This window comes from Thamnophis elegans, chromosome 3 (assembly GCF_009769535.1).
Source record: "Thamnophis elegans isolate rThaEle1 chromosome 3, rThaEle1.pri, whole genome shotgun sequence".
In the NCBI taxonomy this organism is placed as follows: Eukaryota; Metazoa; Chordata; class Lepidosauria; order Squamata; family Colubridae; genus Thamnophis; species Thamnophis elegans.
Window position 1 is genome coordinate 149,108,756 of NC_045543.1, and position 21,311 is coordinate 149,130,066.

At 48.3% G+C, this 21,311-nt stretch overlaps 2 protein-coding genes across 3 annotated transcripts in view; both read right to left on the bottom strand.

Moving 5' to 3' along the window:
* LOC116505773 (myogenesis-regulating glycosidase-like) overlaps nt 1-7,741 on the bottom strand; it is a 38,739-nt gene extending 30,998 nt beyond the window's left edge. The window contains exon 1 of one of the 2 annotated variants that reach the window (XM_032213158.1): nt 7,651-7,741. The gene's annotated coding sequence lies outside the window, so the exon portion shown is untranslated. Of the gene's footprint in view, nt 1-6,331; nt 6,593-7,650 lie in introns of those variants that run through there. The other variant, XM_032213157.1, reaches the window with a different exon arrangement.
* Nucleotides 7,742-17,758: 10,017 nt separating this feature from the next.
* Nucleotides 17,759-21,311, bottom strand: part of C3H9orf24 (chromosome 3 C9orf24 homolog) — a 34,311-nt gene continuing 30,758 nt past the window's right edge. The window contains exons 6-7 of the mRNA XM_032214619.1: nt 20,208-20,297; nt 17,759-18,240 (exon numbers count right to left, since the gene is read on the bottom strand). Coding sequence (XP_032070510.1) covers nt 18,132-18,240; nt 20,208-20,297 — 199 coding nt within the window. The 3' untranslated portion in view covers nt 17,759-18,131. The remainder of the gene's footprint in view (nt 18,241-20,207; nt 20,298-21,311) is intronic.

The following is a 21,311-nucleotide window of genomic DNA, read 5'->3' on the forward strand; positions in this document are numbered from 1 at the left end:
AGATAGATAGATAGATAGATAGATAGATAGATAGATAGATGATAGATAGATAGATAATAGAGAGATAGAGGTAAAAAGATAGATAGATAGATAGATAGATAGATAGATAGATAGATAGATGATAGATAGATAGATAATAGAGAGATAGAGATATATAAGACAGACGGACAGGCAGAGAGAGAGAGACAGAGAGACAGAGCTAGGCATATAGAGGTAGATAGAGATAGATAGATGATAGATAGATAGATAGATAGATAGATAGATAGATAGATAGATAGATAGATAGATACAGACTGATAGAGATAGAGGGAGAGAGCAAGAGACAGAGAGAGAGCAACAGAGAGATAGAGAGACGAGATAGAAGAGATAGATAGATATACAAATAGATACATAGATAGAGATAGATAAAGAGATAGAGATATATAAACAGAGAGAGATAGAGACAGAGAGACAGAGCTAGGCATATAGAGATAGAGATAGAGATAGAGATAGAGATAGAGATAGAGATAGATAGATAGATAGATAGATAGATAGATAGATAGATAGATAGATAGAGGAAAGAGCGAGAGACAGAGAGAGAGGAACAGAGACAGAGATAGATAGATATACAAACAGATACAGATAGATAAAGATAGAGATAAGATAGACAGACAGAGAGAGAGAGAGAGAGAGACAGAGCTAGGCATATAGAGATAGATAGATAGATAGATAGATAGATAGATAGATAGATAGATAGATAGATAGATAGACACAGATAGATAGATAGATATAGGCAGATAAATAGAGATAGATGGAGAGAGCGAGAGACAGAGAGAGAGCAACAGACAGAGATAGATAGATATACAAATAGAGTAAGATAGAGTAAGATAGATAGACAAAGATAGAGAGAGACACTCATATAGAGATTATCTCTATGAGACAGACAGACAGACAGACACGCAGGCAGGCAGGCAGGCAGACCACCAATAAGAGAAAATCTTTGTAGCTCAGGGCTGGGCTGTGGGGTCCTTCGAGATCTCTCAGGTTGGATGTTTGGTTGCAGACATTTTATTACCCAATTAGGTAAGCAGAGATTAACACTAAATTAATATGATGGCAACAATCGAGCAGTAAACAACAGCCCTCTTAAGGAACTGCCAACTCAAACAGCAAGCAACAACTTAATCAAGGAACCCCCTCCCACCAACACCCAGTGGGCAAGCCACTAGTATATAAAAGCAACCCCGCTCCTTTCTAGCACTGATGATGTAGCCTAGCTGGGTCATGAAATGTCTGTAAGAAAAGAGACCAGCTCAGAGAGCACCGGGGGGCTTCACAGCTCAGCCCTGAGCTACACAACTTCTCTTCTGTTGGTTCCAGACAAACCACGAAGCAGAAAACAATCAATGGACTTCCAAAGAGAAGGCCACACACTCCCACTCCAAAATGGCAGGGCGGGTCACTGTATATAGACAGGCAGCAAACCCCACCCTTCCTGGTATTGATGAGGTTACCTAATTGGGTCATGAAACGTATCCAAGAAAACAACCGAGCTCAGAGAGCACCAAGGACCCCACAGTCCTCTTCCTCCCCACACACCCCACTCCCTTCTACACTGATGATGTTACCAAGTTAGGTCATGAAACGTCTCCAAGAAAACCACCAAGCTCAGGAGCACCAAGAAGTCCACAGATGATGATGCTCCTCCTCCCCACACACCCCACTTCTTCCTAGCTCTGATATTGTTACTTAGTTAGGTCATGAAATGTCTGCAGGAAAACAAGCAAGCTCAGAGAGCACCAAGGAGTCCACTGTCCTCCTTCTCCGTCTCCCCACACACCCCACTCCCTTCTAGCACTGATGATGTTACCTAGTTGGGTTGTGAAACGTCTGCAAGGAAACCACCAAGCTCAGAGAGCACCCAGGACCCCCCAGTCCTCTCCTCCCTCCCCTCCTTCTCTTCCTTCCCCTCCTCCTCTTCCCCCTCTCCCTTCTAGCACTGATGATGTTCCCTAGTTGGGTTATGAAACATCTGCAAGGAAACCACCAAGCTCAGAGAGCACCAAGGACCCCCCAGTTCTCTCCTCCCTCTCCTCCTCCTCTTCCTCCTCTGCCTCCTCTTCCCCCTCTCCCTTCTAGCACTGATGATGTTCCCTAGTTGGGTTATGAAACATCTGCAAGGAAACCACCAAGCTCAGAGAGCACCAAGGGCCTCACAGTTCTCTTCCTCTTCCTCCTCCTCCTCCTCCTCCTCCTCCTCTCCGCAAACCCCTGTCCCTTCTAGCCCTGATGATGTTGCCTAGTTGGGCCATGAAACATCTGCAAGAAAACCACCCAGCTCAGAGCACCCAGGACCCCCCAGTCCTCTCCTCCCCCTCCTCTTCCTCCCCTGCCTCCTCTTCCCCCTCTCCCTTCTAGCACTGATGATGTTCCCTAGTTGGGTTATGAAACGTCTGCAAGGAAACCACCAAGCTCAGAGAGCACCAAGGACCCTACAGATGCTCTTTGGAGGATTTTGAAGGAACAAGGAATCAGCTCCTTAACCCTCCTTAGCCCTCGAGGCTCTTTACTAGCCTTCTTCCACTCCGAGCAGAGTTCAGAACAGTTTCATTTCCTCCTTCAATGATCAGTCTTTTTTTAAAAATTCAGATTTTTTTTGATGGGGACAATAAAGTCCACCGCTCTCTTTCCATCCTGAAAAACCGTGTTTTTTGGGGGGGGGGCGTATCCTGTGTCCCGCGCATGGAAGAGACACCCCTGGGAAATTCAGCTCCCCTTTCCCTGCAATCTTCCGTGCTCAGGGCAGAAGAAGAAGACAGGGCTCAAATGTTGGGTGCAGGAGGAAGCAGCCTCGTCTCGCATGGATTAAAACCATGTTGTGCAAGACTCTTCTTAATTCCTGTTTTGTTTTTAAATATATTTTTGGTATGAAAATACTGCAAACCTCAAGTGAGCTTTGCAAGCATGATGAGAGCCGCACACAATTTTACAGAACCAACGGGGCCCGTGCAATGGCCATTCTGCCCACTTTCCCTGCCACTTGAGATAAAATTAACCCCCACCAGGCTGGGCGCCATAATAAGGTCCTGGCAACTTAGGGAACAGAAGGAGGGATAAGGTTCCTTGGCTTGGCTGCAAGGGTGCGTTCTGGATGGCTGTACTGCCGGTTCGCTCGTGCGCATGTTAAGTGCATGCACAGTTCAATTAAAATTGTTGTGCTCATGCGCAGAACTCAAAAACAAGATGATGGCGGGGACCGGGGGAGCGGTTCGGGGGTGTGGCAGATCTGGCCGAACCGGTAGGGACCCACTTCTGGTTGGGTGCCCTCAAGACAGAAGTCCTGCCAAACGTAGTTTATAAAGACATAAAAATCAGATAAAAATTTAATTAATAAATTAATAAACCACGAGGTCTGATTGGGGGGGAGGGGGGATAAGGGAGGAAAATGACAATAGCAATAGCCCTTAGACTTATATACCACTTCACAGTTCTTTACGGCCCCTCTTTAAGCAGTTTTACGGAGTCAGCCTCTTGTCCCAAACAATCTGGGTCCTCATTTTACGCACCCTGGAAGGACGGAAGGCTGAGTCAACTTTGTGCCTGGTGGGATTCAAACTGGATTGGATTGGATTAGATTTATTACATTTATATGCCGCCCTTTTCCCCGAAGGGGACTCAGGGCGGCTCACAATTCAAGTCAGGGAAGGGGATACAGACAGGGGATAAAAAGACGAACATAACAATACACAATTTAAAAGCACACAACAACCATACCATTCGAGGGGGGGGGCAAAAGCTCTTTAGCCCCAGGCCTGTCGGAACAGCCAGGTTTTAAGGGCTTTGCGGAAGGCCTGGAGGGTGGTGAGGGTTCAAATCTCCATGGGGAGTTCGTTCCAGAGGGTTGGAGCGGCCACAGAGAAGGCTCTCCTCCGGGTAGTCGCCAGTCGACACTGGACGGCGGATGGAATTCGGAGGAGGCCTAATCTGTGGGATCTAATCGGTCTAGTGGAGGTGATTGGCAGCAGGCGGTCTCTCAAGTACCCAGGTCCAATACCATGAAGGGCTTTATAAGTGACAACTAGCGCCTTGAAGCGTATCCGGAGACCAATAGGCAGCCAGTGCAGCTCGCGGAGGATAGGTGTTCCATGGCTGAACCGAGGTGCACCCATGATCGCTCGCGCGGCTGCATTCTGGACAAGCTGAAGTCTCCGAATGCTCTTCAAGGGCTGCCCCATGTAGAGCACGTTGCAGTAGTCCAGTCTAGAGGTCACAAAGGCATGAGTGACTGTTGTGAGGGCCTCCCGGTTCAGGTAGGGACGCAACTGGTGCACCAGGCGAACCTGGGCAAATGCCCCCCTGGTCACAGCCGACAAGTGATGTTCTAAAGTCAGCTGTGGATCCAGGAGGACTCCCAAGTTGCGAGCCCTGTCTGAGGGGCCTACTGTTTGACCCCCCAGCCTGAGAGATGGAAAACTTGGCCAATTAGTAGGAGGGAAACACACCAGCCACTCGGTCTTATCTGGATCGAGTACAAGCGTGAACTGCCAAATTGCAGGCAGCAGAAGCAGCCTGCACTACTGCACTCTAACCACTGCGCCATCATAGCTCAAGGAAGTTGGTGTGGTGATGTGCCAGCTGGCTGGGGGATTCTGGGAGTTGAAGTCCACAGGACTGAAAAGTCGCCAAGATTGAGAAACGCTGTCCTAGAATGAGAAGGCCTGAATCCCCAAAGCCACTCAATCTGACGCCCGCCAAGACCCACACAGCGTCCAAACACCGGGAGAAGGCCATAAGAGGCGATTCTGGAATTGGCCCGGAGCAGAGATACATCACTGGGTATCCTCAGAATGCAGGCAGACTCACAAGCATTCATTTAGTGACCGTCCGGAGGTACGACGGCGTTGAAAAAAGTGACTCAGAGTCAAGGACCACTTTTCACGCTTAACGACCGTCGCAGCATCCCCCGTGGTCACCCGAACAAAATTCCGACGCTTGGCAACTGACTCATATTTACGACGGTGTCCCGGGGGGGGGGGATGAGGTCACGTGATCCCCTTTTACGACCGTTTGACGAGCAAAGTCCATCGGGAAGCCAGATTCGCTTAACGACCGTGTGACTAACTTAACAACTGCGGCGATTCACTTAAATCACTCTGGCAAGGAAGGTGGTAAAACGGGGCAAAAACTCGCTTAACAAACGTCTCGCTTAACCACAGAGTTGTGGTTTGTTTAAGAACCGTTCAACTCCTCGGAGGGAGGACACAGTGAAATGTGAAAAGCAAAAGAACAAGGAGAGCGACTCGCGGAGAAGAGGGGCACGCAGCTGGTATCCAGCCCAAAGGATCGCGCCACGCTTCTCGCTCCGCCGGGTCTGCAGCGAAGGGTGTGTGTGTGTGTGTGTCCGTGTCCCTGAATCTCTCTGTGTTTGTGTTTGTGTGTGTTTGTGAGTCTTGTATATATCTCTGCCTTTCTCTTTGTGCGAATTTCTGGCTGTCACTCTGTTTGTGTGTCTTTATCTTTGTGCGTCTTTGCGAGTCTGGATGTCTCTGTCTTTCTCTCTCTCTTTGTGTGTATGTGCGTGTGTGAGTGTGAGTGTGTGTCTGTGTGTGACTGGCTGTCCCTCTCTGTTTGTGTAATTCTGTGTGTGTGTGTCTCTCTCTCTCTCACTGCGTGTCTGTGTGTATCCGTCTCTCTGAGTGTGTCTTTGTGTGTGTGTGTAAGAGAGAGAGAGAGTGAGAGAGAGAGTCTGTGTGCATCTGTGTGTCTGTCTGTCTGTCATTCTCTCTATGGGTGTGTGTGTGTTGTCATGCTGTGTGACTCTGTATGTATCTGTCTCTCCCACTCGCTGTGTGCCTGAGTCTGTGTGTTTTGTGTGACTCTGTATATCTATCTCTGTGTGTGTCTGTGTGTGTTTGTATGCATGTCACTCCATTTGTGTGACTGTCTCTCTCTCACTCACTGTGTCTCTCTGTGTGTGGGGGGGTCTCTGTGTTTGTGTAACTACCTGTGTCTGTCTGTCTCTCTCACACACAGACACTTTGTGATTGTGCGTGCGTGTCTATATGTGTGTGTATGTATGTATCTGTGTGTGTCTGTGTGCGCAGGGGACCCTTTCCAGACCCTGCCGGAGGAGGAAAAGCGGGGCTCCCGGTTGACTTTGGGAAGCGGAGCAACTTTCCAAGGGGCGCCTCCCCCCCCCCTCCGTCCCACAGCCGGGACCCCCAACTCCCCGCAGCCCCCCAGCCCGTCCCAGCCCCTCCGGCCCCGGCTGCCAACTTCCCAGGCAGAGCAGACCGCTCCAGAGCCGCCCGGCCGCCCACCTGCCGCTCTGCGGTGACGGCCACTCACTCACCTGGCTCGGGGCGCCGCTCTTGGCGGCCGCAGGTGCGCGGGGCTCCGGCTTGTTTACGCCCGGCAGGAGCAGGAGCCGCAGCCCGAGCTGGCTCGGGCGAGGCGGCGGAGGAGGAGGAGGAGGCGGCGGCTGCAGGCGGGGCTGCAGCGGGACCCTCCCCAGCTGGGCCCGGGGGCGCTGGCGGGCCCGAGAGGCGGGGGAGGCATCGGGAGGGGGAGCTCCGCGGCGCTGCAGGCGGGGCTGCTCTTCAGGTGCGAAAGAAGCGGGGGGGGGGGGAGGACAAGGGGAGGGGAGGAAGGAAAAGGACTCTGGGAGTTGTAGTTTGTGGCTCCCTCCCTCCTTCCCCCCCCCCCGAGGCTCTGCAACTCGGCTGCTGCCCGAGATCGTCCCTCCTCCCGCACGTCTCTCCCCCGATGAGGAGCCTCCAGCGGCAGGAGCAGTCTACCTGGCGCAGGGAGAGGCTTACTTTGCCCAGCCGGGGAACTTGGGGGGTTGCTTTCATGGACCCTCTGCCCCGCAACTCAGCTGCTGCCCGTGACTAGCACCCCCCCTCTCTCCCGCGATGCGGAGCCCCCAGAGGCAGGAGCAGTCTACCTGGCCCTGGGGAACTTGGGGGGGGGGGTGTTTGCTTTCATGCACCCTCTGCCCGCAACTCAGCTCCTGCCGTAGAACGATCCTCCCTCCTTTTGCCCCCTCCTCCCCCATGCGGAGCCTCCAGCGGCAGGAGCAGTCTACCTGGCGCCGAAGGGCAGGAAAAGCTTCACTCTCTGCAAGGAGAGGACCCCCCCCCCCAGTTCTCTCCTCCCTCTCCTCCTCCTCTTCCTCCTCCGCCTCCTCTTCCCCCTCTCCCTTCTAGCACTGGTGATGTTCCCTAGTTGGGTTATGAAACGTCTGCAAGCTTCACTCTCTTACCTTGCCCAGCCGGGGAACTTGAGGCTTGCTTTCATGCACCGTGGGGATGGGGGGGGAGAGGGGGGGAGGAGTATCCCCCCCCAAAAAAAAGCCGCCCGTGAAAGCCGCCCTGAAATTGGGGTGCCTCCCCAGCTTTTGAAACACGCCAAAGTCCCCCCAGCGGGTCTGATCCAAGCTTGAATGAACCAAAGGTTTAAACCCAGTTTATCTACTTTGGAGTCCCCGCCTCGTATGCTTGTAGTTGCACCCGATTCACTGTATTCCCCCCTCCCCTACTAACTAACTAACTAACTAACTAACTCAATCAATCAATCAATCAATCCCTGGTTAATTAATTCAATCCCGAGCTGATCCCAACTCTCCGGGGGTTGGAAATCCACCCGAGGCATCGTTGCAAGCTTACCCACCTTTTTATAGCCTCCCGGCCCGTGTTCAATTCACACGTGCTAAAGAAACTTTGGGTCACCCAGGGTCGTCTGAACGCCGCTCGAACTTTTCCCGGGTGAATCGAGGAACGCCGTTTTTTTGTCGGTTGCAAAAAAAAAAAAAAAAAGTAGGCGAAATGTCCTTCTCCGGAGAGGAAGTGGCTGTGTGTGTTGCTTGCGGGGAGATTTTGCAGATTGGGCGGGAGGAGTTGTGCAACGTGGAAACCCAAAAATAGAAAAAGAAAAAAAAAAGAAAAGAAAGCAAAGGAATGAAGGAAGGAAAGAAAGAAAGAGAAAGAAAGAAAGGGGAAAGGGGATAGGAAAAGAAAAGGAAGGGGTAAGGAAGGAAGGAAGGAAGGAAAGAAGGGGAAAGGAAAGAAAGAAAGAAAGAAAGAAAGAAAGAAAGAAAGGGGAAAGGAAAGGAAGATGAAAGAAAAATGAAAGAAGGAAGGAAGGAAAGGGGAAAGAAAGAGAAAGAAAGAAAAAGAAAGAAAGAAAGAAAGAAAGAGGGAAAGAAAAGGAAACGGAAAGAAAAAGGAAACCAGGAAAGAAATAAAGAGAAAGAAAGAAAGAAAGAAAGAAAGAGAAAAAGGAAGGAAGGAAAAGGGGAAAGGAAAGGAAGTGGGAAGAAAATGGAAAGAAAATAAAAGAAAAGAAAGAAAGGGGGAAGGAAAGGAAGATGAAAGAAAAATGAAAGAAGGAAGGAAGGAAAGGGGAAAGAAAGAGAAAAAGAAAGAAAGAAAGAAAGAGGGAAAGAAAAGGAAACGGAAAAAAAAAGGAAACCAGGAAAGAAAGAAAGAGAAAGAAAGAAAGAAAGAAAGAGAAAAAGGAAGGAAGGAAAAGGGGAAAGGAAAGGAAGTGGGAAGAAAATGGAAAGAAAAGAAAAGAAAGAAAAAGGAAGAAAGAAAGACAAAAAGGAGTTAAAATGTCATCAGCCCTAAAAGTGGATTATTTAAGGCAGGAATGTCCAACCTACGGAACTTTTAAGACCTGGGGATTCTGGGAGTTGAAGTCCACAGGACTTAAAATAGCCAAGGTTGGATACCACTGGTTTAAAGCAGATTTATGAATTGCCCTGTTGCAGGAAATGTCCAATTCCAGTTCCCAACCTGGGAGAGAGACGCTGGAAACAACATGGAAGGAAAGCTTATAGAAGACAACCACAAAGTTCTGGGTCAGCTGAGAAACAATTGAAGGAGCAGATGAATCTTTATAGGGTTCTGTGACTTTGAAGTTTGAACTGTTCTGGGGATTGTGCAACGAAAGGGCCCTTTGTATTCTGAAAGGCTGTTGGCCAATTCCCTTGGTGGCTAATGGCTTTCGTCCTGTGTCGGATCTTGGATGATGGGGCTGCTTGTTCTAATCCCACCATTCTGCCAAGGCGTTTCGAAATATCCTCTCTTGAATGGATTTCTCCCTGCAGTATTTGCTTTGCTTATGAATGGGAGCTATCTATATACTTCCTCTTTCAATAAACTCTTTATCTCCTTAAGTGCTGGCATCTGCGGTGGGCTATTAAGAAGGACTGGGCCTGCTTTCTGCCTCTAAAAACATGTCTCTACATTTCTTTTTTTTTGTGGGGGGGGGGAATATAATATTCTACCTTTTTAATGTTTCCCAAAATATTTCATTCTTCTAGGAGAGGGGTGGGGGGCTTCCCACTGCCCCATTCCAGGAAGACCCCGTCTGATTTTTAAAAAAACAAACACCAATAACCAAAGAGAAGAATCAATGAATAAAGATCAGCGATTGCTCAGAATAAATCAGATTTAAAGACATGCAAGAATAATAGAGTTTAAATGGGCCAAGGATGCATTGGGCAGGGTGTCTTTTCCCAAGCATGATTGGATTGGATTTGGATTTTATTATATTTATATGCTGCCCTTTTCCCCCGAAGGGGACTCAGGGCGGCTCACAATTCAAATCAGGGAAGGGGGGTACAGACAAAAAATTAAAAAACGAAACATAACAATGCATAGTTTAAAAACACACAACAGTCATACCATTCAAGACGGGGGCAACAGCTCTTTAGCCCCAGGCCTGTCGGAACAGCCAGGTTTTGAGGGCTATGCGGAAGGCCTGGAGGGTGGTGAGGGTTCGAATCTCCACGGGGAGTTCGTTCCAGAGGGTCGGAGCAGCCACAGAGAAGGCTCTCCTCCGGGTAGTCGGCAGTCGACACTGGCCGGCGGATGGAATTCGGAGGAGGCCTAATCTGTGGGATCTAATCGGTCTAGTGGAGGTAATTGGCAGCAGGCGGTCTCTCAAGTACCCAGGTCCAATACCATGAAGGGCTTTATAAGTGACGACTAGCGCCTTGAAGCGTATCCGGAGACCAATAGGCAGCCAGTGCAGCTCGCGGAGGATAGGTGTTACGTGGGTGAACCGAGGTGCACCCACAATCGCTCGCGCGGCTGCATTCTGGACAAGCTGAAGTCTCCGAATGCTCTTCAAGGGCTGCCCCATGTAGAGCACGTTGCAGTAGTCCAGTCTAGAGGTCACAAGGGCGCGAGTGACTGTTGTGAGGGCCTCCCGGTTCAGGTAGGGACGCAACTGGTGCACCAGGTGAACCTGGGCAAATGCCCCCCTGGTCACAGCCGACAAGTGGTGGTCAAAAGTCAGCTGTGGGTCCAGGAGGACTCCCAAATTGCGAACCCTGTCTGAGGGGCGTACTGTTTGACCCCCCAGCCTGAGAGATGGAACACTTGGCCAATTAGTAGGAGGGAAACACACCAGCCACTCGGTCTTATCCGGATTGAGTACAAGCTTGTTAACCCCCATCAGCCTCGAGGCACTGGCACATCACGTCAACCGCTTCACTGAGTTGGCACGGGGTGGACAGATACAGCTGCGTATCGTCCGCATACTGATGGTATTTTATCCCGTGCCGTCGAATGATCTCACCCAGCGGCTTCATGTAGATATTAAACAGGAGGGGGGACAGGACCAAAACCTGCGGCACCCCATAATTCAGGGGCCTAGGGGTCGATCTATGCCCTCCGACCAACACCGACTGCAACCTGTCCAAGAGGTAAGAGGAGAACCACCGTAGGACAGTGCCTCCCACCCCCACCTCCTGCAGTCGTCGCAGAAGGATACCATGGTCGATGGTATCGAAGGCCGCTGAGAGGTCAAAGAACACTAGGACGGAGGCATAACCTCCATCCCTGGCTCTCCAGAGATCATCGATCAATGCGACCAAAGCGGTTTCCGTGCTGTAGCCGGGCCTAAATCCCGACTGGAAGGGATCTAGATAATCGGTTTCCTCCAAGGACCGCCGGAGCTGAAAGGCTACCACTTTCTCAACAACCTTCCCCACAAAGGGGAGGTTGGAGACTGGACGATAGTTGTCTAAGACGGCTGGATCCAAAGATGGCTTCTTCAGAAGGGGTCTCACCACCGCCGCCTTTAGAGCGGGGGGGGGGGGGGAAGAACCCCTCCCGAAGGGAGGCGGTAACAACCGCCTGGATCCAGCCCCGTGTCACCTCCCTGCTGTTAGCGACCAGCCAGGAGGGGCACGGGTCCAGTACACATGTGGAGGCACTTACAGCTCCCTCCCATGGCCTTGTCCACGTCCTCAGGGGTAACAGCTTGAAAATCAATCAATGATGGGTGTGTGTGTGTCTCAGCACCTGTTGCTTTCCCACTATCCGGTGAGTAGCTGCACAGTGGAGCTACCTATAAAGCTACAACCCAGATACAGGTAAAGGATAACGGAGGATTATGTCTCTTATAAAGCTGAGCAGCCGGCAGAAAACAGAGAAAACAGGCAATAAAAGGTGCTTTTTGTCCCCTTCACAGAAACTGAATGATCCAGAGGAATGAATGAATGAATGAGGGAGGGAGGGAGGGAGGGAGCTGGAAGGGACCTTGAGGGTCTTCTAATCCAGCCCCCTACTCAAGCAGGAGGATTTCCCAACTTGGACAACTTGAAGGTGTGGACCTCAACTCCCAGAAACCCCCAGTTCACTCATTAAAACATCACTTAAAACATGCTGGCTAAAGAATTCTGGAAATTGAAGTTCATATTTCATAAAGCTTGCTGGCTGGGGAATTCTGGGAATTGAAGTTCACACATCTTCAAGCTTACTAGTTTGGGGAATTCTGGGAGTTGAAGTTTATACACCTTAAAGCTTGCTGGCTGGGGAATTCTGGGAATTGAAGTTCACACATCTTCAAGCTTACTAGTTTGGGGAATTCTGGGAGTTGAAGTTTATACACCTTAAAGCTTGCTGGCTGGGGAATTCTGGGAATTGAAGTTCACACATCTTCAAGCTTACTAGTTTGGGGAATTCTGGGAGTTGAAGTTTATACACCTTAAAGCTTGCTGGCTGGGGAATTCTGGGAATTGAAGTTCACACATCTTCAAGCTTACTAGTTTGAGGAATTCTGGGAGTTGAAGTTTATACACCTTAAAGCTTGCTGGCTGGGGAATTCTGGGAATTGAAGTTCACACATCTTCAAGCTTACTAGTTTGAGGAATTCTGGGAGTTGAAGTTTATACACCTTAAAGCTTGCTGGCTGGGGAATTCTGGGAATTGAAGTTCACACATCTTCAAGCTTACTAGTTTGGGGAATTCTGGGAGTCGAAGTTTATACCCCTTAAAGCTTGCTGGCTGGGGAATTCTGGGAATTGAAGTTCACACATCTTCAAGCTTACTAGTTTGAGGAATTCTGGGAGTTGAAGTTTATACACCTTAAAGCTTGCTGGCTGGGGAATTCTGGGAATTGAAGTTCACACATCTTCAAGCTTACTAGTTTGGGGAATTCTGGGAGTCGAAGTTTATACACCTTAAAGCTTGCTGGCTGGGGAATTCTGGGAATTGAAGTTCACACATCTTCAAGCTTACTAGTTTGAGGAATTCTGGGAGTTGAAGTTTATACACCTTAAAGCTTGCTGGCTGGGGAATTCTGGGAATTGAAGTTCACACATCTTCAAGCTTACTAGTTTGAGGAATTCTGGGAGTTGAAGTTTATACACCTTAAAGCTTGCTGGCTGGGGAATTCTGGGAATTGAAGTTCACACATCTTCAAGCTTACTAGTTTGGGGAATTCTGGGAGTCGAAGTTTATACCCCTTAAAGCTTGCTGGCTGGGGAATTCTGGGAATTGAAGTTCACACATCTTCAAGCTTACTAGTTTGGGGAATTCTGGGAGTCGAAGTTTATACCCCTTAAAGCTTGCTGGCTGGGGAATTCTGGGAACAGAATCCCATGTGTCTTAGCTTTGCCAAGGGTGGAAAACCTGGTCCAGAGGAACACGAAGATGCAAAGCAAAAAGCACATTGCACAAGGCTACATGTGAGACCCAACAAGGGAATGGGGGTTTCTAATAGGGACAGATTCCCAGCCAAGCTGTGACTTAGGCAAAGTTTCACCACATTAAAGTCCGTGCTGGGAAGTGGAGAAAATAGACGTAGAATGTCAGTTTGGTCTTGGGATTAAGGTACCGGTCTTAAAGAGTGGGAGGCAGAGAGTTCTAGTCCTGCCTTAGGCATCGTCAGCAGGAGACTTTGAGTTCGAATGCCACTTTAGCCACAAAATCCAGCTGTGAGTTATTTGAGTTATTTGTAAAAATGATAATAGAAGTGCCCTGCAAATAAGTGAAAAGGAAAGAAAGAAAAAAGAAAGGGAAGAGAGGAAAAGAAAGAAAAAGAGAGGGAAGGAGGGATGAAGAAAAGAAAGAGAGAAAGAAAAAAGAGGGAAGAAGGAAAAAGAGGGATGGAAGGAAGGAAGAAAAAAAAGGAAAGAAAGAAAGAAAGAAAGGAGAAAGGAAAGACGAAGGCAGGTTATCTTGATTCCTCAACAATTTTTCATAAACAAGAAACAATTTCATTTAAATGCACGTCTGTCCCCCTCTGCCCCCCCCATTCCCCCCCCCTCGTGTACTCACATACACAAAAGTGTCTGGAAAACTTCACAGGCTGAAGATTTTGGTTTAAAAAAAAGGACTTCACCTGCCGCTCGGTGTTTTCCATACACTGGTTCGGGGCTGCGTATCTCCTGGGAACTTTATTAATCTATTAGCAACCTCTTGATTTTTTTCCAACCAGGATTCAGGGTTTGCGAAAACCCTCTGTCCTAGGATGTGCTGCTAAAGATGTTGCGTTTATAGTGATTTTGCAGAATTAAAAGGAGTTGAAAGCTGCATTCGTTTACCGTAGCCCAAAATCAGAATAAGCCAAATGTGTGCCTTTTAATAAAACCGTCTTTAGTCGGAAAAGGCTGTCGTCACAACGCCTTCTGATTTACAGCAAGGGTGTTTATTAATATCCTACAGCTTGCAAGTGTTACTTGTGTAGGGGTTTTTATCCCATTTAGATTCAGCCCTGATGAAAGAAATGTCCTTCTGGGTTCGGCTCCAAGTGGGGAAAAAGACACTGGAGGCATGGAGGCTGCTTGGAAAGATGGTTTTAATGTTGGACAGGGCCACATGGCTCGAGCCCTGAACAGAAAAGGTGATCACATGCTTCAATGTTGGTGGCGAAGAAGAGAAGGGCTGAGGGAGGGGCTTGCTAGGCTTTTTATACCCTGTTTAGTCCCACCTCTCTGTTTCCTGTTCCTGTGTAAGAAATGTATTCTGATTGGTTGTCAGACTCCCATGGTGCCATGCAGGGAGCTACTCTCTAGGCTGTGTTTTGAATCCAGGTATGGATGAATTCTCAGATGCCATGTGGTCAATTGGGGCCAATATTATCATGCTTTCCTGCAGCTGAAGTGGAGAAGTCTTTATTATGTAAAGTGGGCTAGCTTGGCCTTCTTAATGGCCCATTAACAAAGTGGGGATGGGCAGGAAGCTACAGGCAGCTATTCTGTCTTTTAAAACATGTTTCTTTCTTTTGACATCCAGAGAAATATTCTGCCTTTTCAATATTTCCTAGGATATTTCATTTTTCTGGGAGAGGGCTGGGTGATAACTTCCTACAGACCGAAGCCTCAAAAACCCCTAACAAGAAGGAATAACGCCAATAATAATTTCACTTAAAGAAGTAAATAAGCAAACAAGTCTGACCTTCATTTCTCAGCCCTCGGAAGGAAGGCTGAATTGCGAAACCACTTCCCCAAAAACCTTGCCAAGAAACCAGGCCAGGAGTCAAACACTGACTCCAAGGCACTAAAACAAAAATGCACTTTTGTGTGTGTGTGTGTGTGTACGTACGTACGAACGAACTCCTGCTCTTTTAATAATCCTGTTAGATCTTTAATGACCCTGAAGATGGTTTGATGGCAAGATCCCCTTGCAAAGATTGTCACCCGCGAGGGGCATTTAGCCCCCACGAGATTGCCTAAAATGTATCCGACTTAAAATTCAAACTGTTGGAAATTTAAACAGGCAAAAGGGCACCATTGTTGAAAGAAATGTCCTTCTGGGTTCAGCTCCAAGTGGGGAAGAAGACACTGGAGGCATGGAGGCTGCTTGGAAAGATGGTTTTAATGGTGGACAGGGCCACATGGCTTGAGCCCCGAACAGAAAAGGTGATCACATGCTTCAATGTTGGTGGAGAAGAAGAGAAGGGCTGAGAGAGGGGCTTGCTAGGCTTTTTATAGCCTGTTCAGTCCCACCTCTCTGTTTCCTGTTCCTGTGTAAGAAATGTATTCTGATTGGTTGTCAGACTCCCATGGTGCCATGCAGGGGGCTACTCTCTAGGCTGTTTTGAATCCAGGTATGAGTTCTCAGATGCCATGTGGCGAGTTGAGTAATATCCCTTCCCCCTGCAGCTGCAGTGGAGAAGTCTTTATTATGTAAAGTGGGCTAGCCTGGCCTTCTCAATGGCCTATTGACAAAGTGGGGATGGGCAGGAAGCTACAGGCAACTATTCTGTCTTTTAAAGCATGTTTCTTTCTTTTCACATCCAGAGAAATATTCTGCCTTTTCAATATTTCCTAGGATATTTCATTTTTCTGGGAGAGGGCTGGATGATCACTTCCCATACCTTCTTTCTTGTATGGTGGTTATGCCCAAAAGCTAAAAAATATTGGGCCGAATTGCAAAAATGGTTACAGGAAGTTACGAACACCCAAATAGAGTTCAAAGCGGAATTGTTCCTTCTGGGGATTATTAAGGGAAAGTATCTGAAAGAGATAAAATATTTAATTTTGCACATAATTACAGCAGCGAGAATAGCACAATGTTGGAAAAGTGGATACCCTGCCGACAGACTGTGTGATAATCCAAAAGATTCTTGATTGCGCAGAGATGGAAAAACGCACCTTGGAGTTGAGGGACAAGGAAGACTCAGAATATTATACAGTTTGGGAAAACTGGCATCAATGGATGAATAACAGGAACATAAAATGTAGAGGTTAGAAACATAGATGTATAGATATAGGAATAATTAGGAATGTATAAAAATGTATTTGAATAACAAATGGTTATGTTGGTACTGTCAAAAAGGATCATGATGTATGCAAAAATATTTTTAAAGATATATTTGTATTGCAATGTTTTAAATTTTCAATAAAAGCTTTTTTAAAAAAAGATTGTCACATGCGTTACACATACGGACAACACACAACCTGCCGAGTCCTCTGAACCGCCCTTCCTTCCGTGCTGTGTTTTGAACGTTTAAGATCAGCCCGTTTCCCCCGCTTCTTCTCATTATGTGGCTTCTATCGCTTGCTGTGCGTTAAGAGGATCTTTTTTTTTGAAAATCGGTCCTGAAATTGCAATCTCTTTATGACCTCCTATCGTGCCTCGAGTTGCATTTCTTTATGGCTTGTTTTAGAGATAAAGAGGGTTTTTAAAGGGGAAAAAATAAACAGCATGAACAAACAGAGAGAGGCAATTTATGATTTTTCCAACCGTCTCTTAAGCCTTAAAACAGGGATTAAGTGATTTCTCTGGGCTCCGAGATGCAAAATTCCACAGGTTGCATCTTGGTTTTGCAAGAGGTGAGGCCAGGGTTGGTGCTGCTTGGGGGGGGGAGGGGAGAGGGCCCTCCCCACCCTTGCTGGAAAAAGACGGTGAAACAGAAGAGAATATTTGTGGCTCAGGCTTGAACTGGGGACCTTGATGCTCTGTGAGTTTGCAGGCGTTTCATGAACCAGCTCGGTAACATCATCAGTGCTAGAAAGGAGTGGGGTTGGCAGAGAAGAGGTGGTGGGGAGGAAGGATGAGGAAGGGCTGTGGTCTTCTCTCAGCTTGGCTGTTTTCTTGCAGGCGTTTCATGACCCAACTAGAGAACATCACCAGTGCTGGAAGGAAGGGAGATTGTGAAAAAGAGGAGGAGGGGATGGAGGAGAGGAGAAAGAGGAGACGAAGGGAGGAGGAGGAGGAGGAAGGACTGTGGAGTCCTTGGTGCTCTCTCTGATTTTGGTTGTTTTCTTGCAGGCGTTTCATGACCAAACTAGAGAACATGCTACAACATCCATGCTAGAAGGTAGTAGGGTTGGCAGGGAGGAGGAGGAGGAGGAGGAGGAGGAGGAGGAGGAGGAGGAGGAGGGGGAGGAAATAATGAACTGTGCAGTCCTTGGTGCTCTTATTATTATTATTATTTTGTAAATGTGTTTTTATTTTCCATTTTCATTTCGTACAGTCACATATATACTGTGCATAACCGGGGCCATATAACATTAAACAATAAACACAGCCATTCCTCTTGTCAACAATACCCCCCAAAATAGAAACCCAATGTACCTCTTCGACCCTCCATACACCCTTTCTTTCCCCCCCCTCCAACTTTCCATCTTCCCTCCATCATTCCCCTCTACCCTACTTCCCCTCCCCCTCTACCACTCCTCTCTCCCGATCCACTCCCTCCCTTCCTTCTCACCCTCCCTCCCGTCCTCTCTCCCACCCTCTCTACCCCTCTTTCTTCTATCCCTCTACTCCTCCCTTCGGTGTATTTCTACTATCTGTTAATATATTCAGCTTGTCCTATTTTTACAGTGGAATTAAAGAGCAACAGTATACAAGTGAAATCACGTTACTTTAAAATCTAACACATACTATATATCCCTCCTCCCCCCTAACACCCCACCTCCCTTCCCCCCCCCCCCGACTTCCCAGAGCCCGTACATGGTATAGGTTTTTAACAAATTCAGTCTAAAATATATTAAGACAAAGGAAATAAAAAAAAGAAGTTAACTTCCTTGGTGCTCTTATTGACTGTTTTCTTGGAGACATTTCATGACCCAACTATTTGTGAGCTCATGATTCCTCCTTGATTGGATTCTTGGGAGACAAGACAACAGTCCCATCAAGGAACCGATAAGAAGACCCTCACCAACGCCGACAGAGCAAACCCCTTGTCCATAAACAGAGAGCAACCCCCCCTTCCATTCTAGCACTGATGGTGTTCCCTAGTTGGGTCGTGAAACGCCTGCCAGAAAACCCACCAAGGACCCCCACAAGGAGATGTTCCTTTGGCTGGAGCTCCTTCTGGGTGCGGGGAAAGAGAATCCACGCGAGCCCACAGCGGAGTTGGTCACCAGTGGCACTTTTTAATGGCAGTCTCTCGTGACTCTCTTAATACCAACATGGCGGAGGGGGATAAGCCTCTGAAACGAACTCAGGATGAATGATAAAGCTGTCCCTCGCCGGCCCTCCAGACTTCTTAAAATGACTCGTGTCCCACCTGCAACGAGAGAGGGAAGAGAATTAGCCCCAGGGGTGAAATCCAGCCGGTTCTGACTGGTTCTGGAGAACCGGTTCGCGGAGAGGTTGAGTCGTTGGGAGAACTACTGTCATGTACCATTTTAAACAAGTGGCTGTCGAGTTTCTCCTTGGAAACCTTTAGTGCAGTGTTTCTCAACCTTGGCGACTTTAAGTCCTGTGGACTTCAACTCCCAGAATCCCCCAGCCAGCACAGCTGTGCTGGCTGGGGGATTCTGGGAGTTGAAGTCCACAGGACTTAAAGTCGCCAAGGTTGAGAAACACTGCTCTAGTGCCACTCCTTCCGGTGGCAAATCCTCCCACTGGCTAATTGTTTTCACTGTCAGGAAGTTTCTCCTTAATTCTAGGTTGAAGACTTCCAACCATTAAATAACAGAATAACAGCATTTCTCCTTAGTCCCAAGTTGCTTCTCTCCTCGGTTAGTTAGCTGGTTAGTTTAGAATCCCATTCGTGTTTTTGCCAACCAACCAGTATTCAAGATTCAAGATTTAATTTATTTGTATGCTGCCCTTCTCCGGGAGGGACTCAGGGCTGCGAACAACTCAAAAGGGGAAAGGGGATACAAACACAATACACGTAGTTAAAATACACAAGAGTCATACAGCCACACAGGTCGAGAGGGGAGGGGAACTCGTCAACCCCAGGACTGCCGGCACAGCCAGGTTTTAACAGCTTTCCGGAAGGCCTGGAGAGGGGTGAGGGTCCGAATCCCTGCGGGGAGTTCGTTCCAGAGGGCCGGAGCTGCCCCAGAGAAGGCCCTCCCCTGGGTAGTAGCCAGATGGCATTGGCTGGTAGACGGAACCCGGAGGAGGCCAACCCTGTGAGATCTAACGGGTCTGTGGGAGGTAATTGGCAGCAGGCGGTCTCTCAAGTACCCAGGTCAAAAGATACCCAGTATCTTTCCAATCAATCAGAATAGAGCTGGAAGGGACCTTGGAGGTCTTCTAGTCCAACCCCCTGCTCAAGCAGGAGACATTACACTATTTCAGACAAGGGGCTGTCCGATACCTTCTTTAAAACCTCCAATGATGAAGCATAAAAGAGCCGAGGTGGCACAGTGGTTAGAGTGCTGTACTGCAGGCCACTTCAGCTGACTGCTATCTGTAGTTCGGCGGTTCAAATCTCACCGGCTCAAGGTTGACTCAGCCTTCCATCCTTCCGAGGGGGGTCAAATGAGGACCCAGACTGTGGGGGTGATATGCTGACTCTGTAAACCGCTTAGAGAGGGCTGAAAGCCCTATGAAGCGGTATATAAGTCTAACTGCTATTGCTATTGCGCTCCCTCTCCCTCTCTCTCTCTCTCTCTCTCTCTCTCTCTCTCTCTCTCTCTCTCTCTCTCTCTCTCTCTCTCTCTCTATATATATATATATATATATATATATATATATATATATATATATATATATATATATATCCGAGGTGGCACAGTGGTTAGGGTGCAGTACTGCAGGCCACTTCAGCTCACTGTTGTCTGCAGTTCGGCGGTTCAAATCTCACCGGCTCAAGGTTGACTCAGCCTTCCATCCTTCCAAGGTGGGTGAAATGAGGACCCGGATTGTTGTTGGGGGCGATATGCTGACTCTGTAAACCGCTTAGAGAGGGCTGAAAGCCCTATGAAGCGGTATATAAGTCGAACTGCTATTGCTATTGCTATCCAAAATTTTCCAAGACCAGCTGTCCCGCTGGTTAATTGTCCTCACTCTTAGGAAGTTCCTCCTTAATTCCAGCTTGCTTCTCTCCTTGATTAGTTTCCATCCATTGTTTCTTGTCCGGGTCCATGCTTGTGTGCGAATGCCCACTGCTTGTGGCAAATGGAGCTGTGTGTGCTTGCACGCCTGCCCCCTCCCCCCACCCACCCCGGCCTGGATTTAGAGACCACGGTGTGGTCTAGAGGGTGTTTTTTTTTCCCCCAACGCAAACTTACTTACTTAAGGTTCATATATGGGAAATATGGCGGCAGGCTTGGCAATGGCGCACTGAGCATCATTTCCCCCTGGTGGTCGTAGTATGGGAAACTCCTGGAAGAACAAGAGGCGAGAGAGAAGAGCATCGTTAGAAGCGTCACTAGGCACGACACAGTGGGAAATGCACTTCCGGTTTTTTGGCCTGTGCGTGCGCCCCAGCCAGCAAGCCAGCAAGGTTACTGCCATGTATGCGCAGGCCAGAGGTGGGTTCCTACCAGTTCGCACCTATTCGGTAGAACCGGTTCGTCAAATCTACCGAACCGGTTAGAAGAGGTTCCACCAGTGGACCCAGAAAGCAGGTCACACCTACAGAAGAGGTTCCAGAATTTTTTGAAACCCACCACTGGTCCTTGGATATGATTATTCTACACTATCATGCTCCTATTTATAAAACTCAGTGCCTCTCTGAAAGGTAAGGATGACTACTGCGTTTGTGGTGCAATCAGAACATTGTGTGTTGAAGTTGTTTTAATGCAAACCAAAGATGCCTTTTAAAAAACAAGTTTATATCATATTCTTATGCATGCCAGTGCTGTGTGAGAGGTAATTTAAGGTGGTTCTGACAAGTGTCGTCGGCATCTTCATATCCGTTCACATGGGCGGCAAGCCACTCCCATCCGGTCACATGGGTGGCAAGCCACTCCCACAAAGGAGGCCACACCCACAGAGTAGGTTCGAACAATTTTTGAAACCCACCACTGACTGCCGCACACATCAAGGCCAGCTGACTGTCATCTGAGCCTGCGTGCCAGAAACCCCGAAGAGGAACGAGCAACATGGCTCCGTGTGCCACTTTGCGCATGCGTGCCATGGGTTCACCATCACAGCCCTCTACCATTTCAAACAAGCGTATCTTCTCAAAAACCTCCAGTGATGGAGCACCCACAGCTTCTGGTGGCAAGCGGTTCCACTGGTTAACTGTTCTCACCGATAGGAAATTTCTCTCCTTAATTCCAAGTTGCTTCTCTCCTTGGCTAGTTAGCTGGTTAGTTTAGAGTCCCATTAGTGCTTTGCCAACCAATGTCTTTTCAATCGGTCAGAATAGAGCTGGAAGGGACCTTGGAGGTC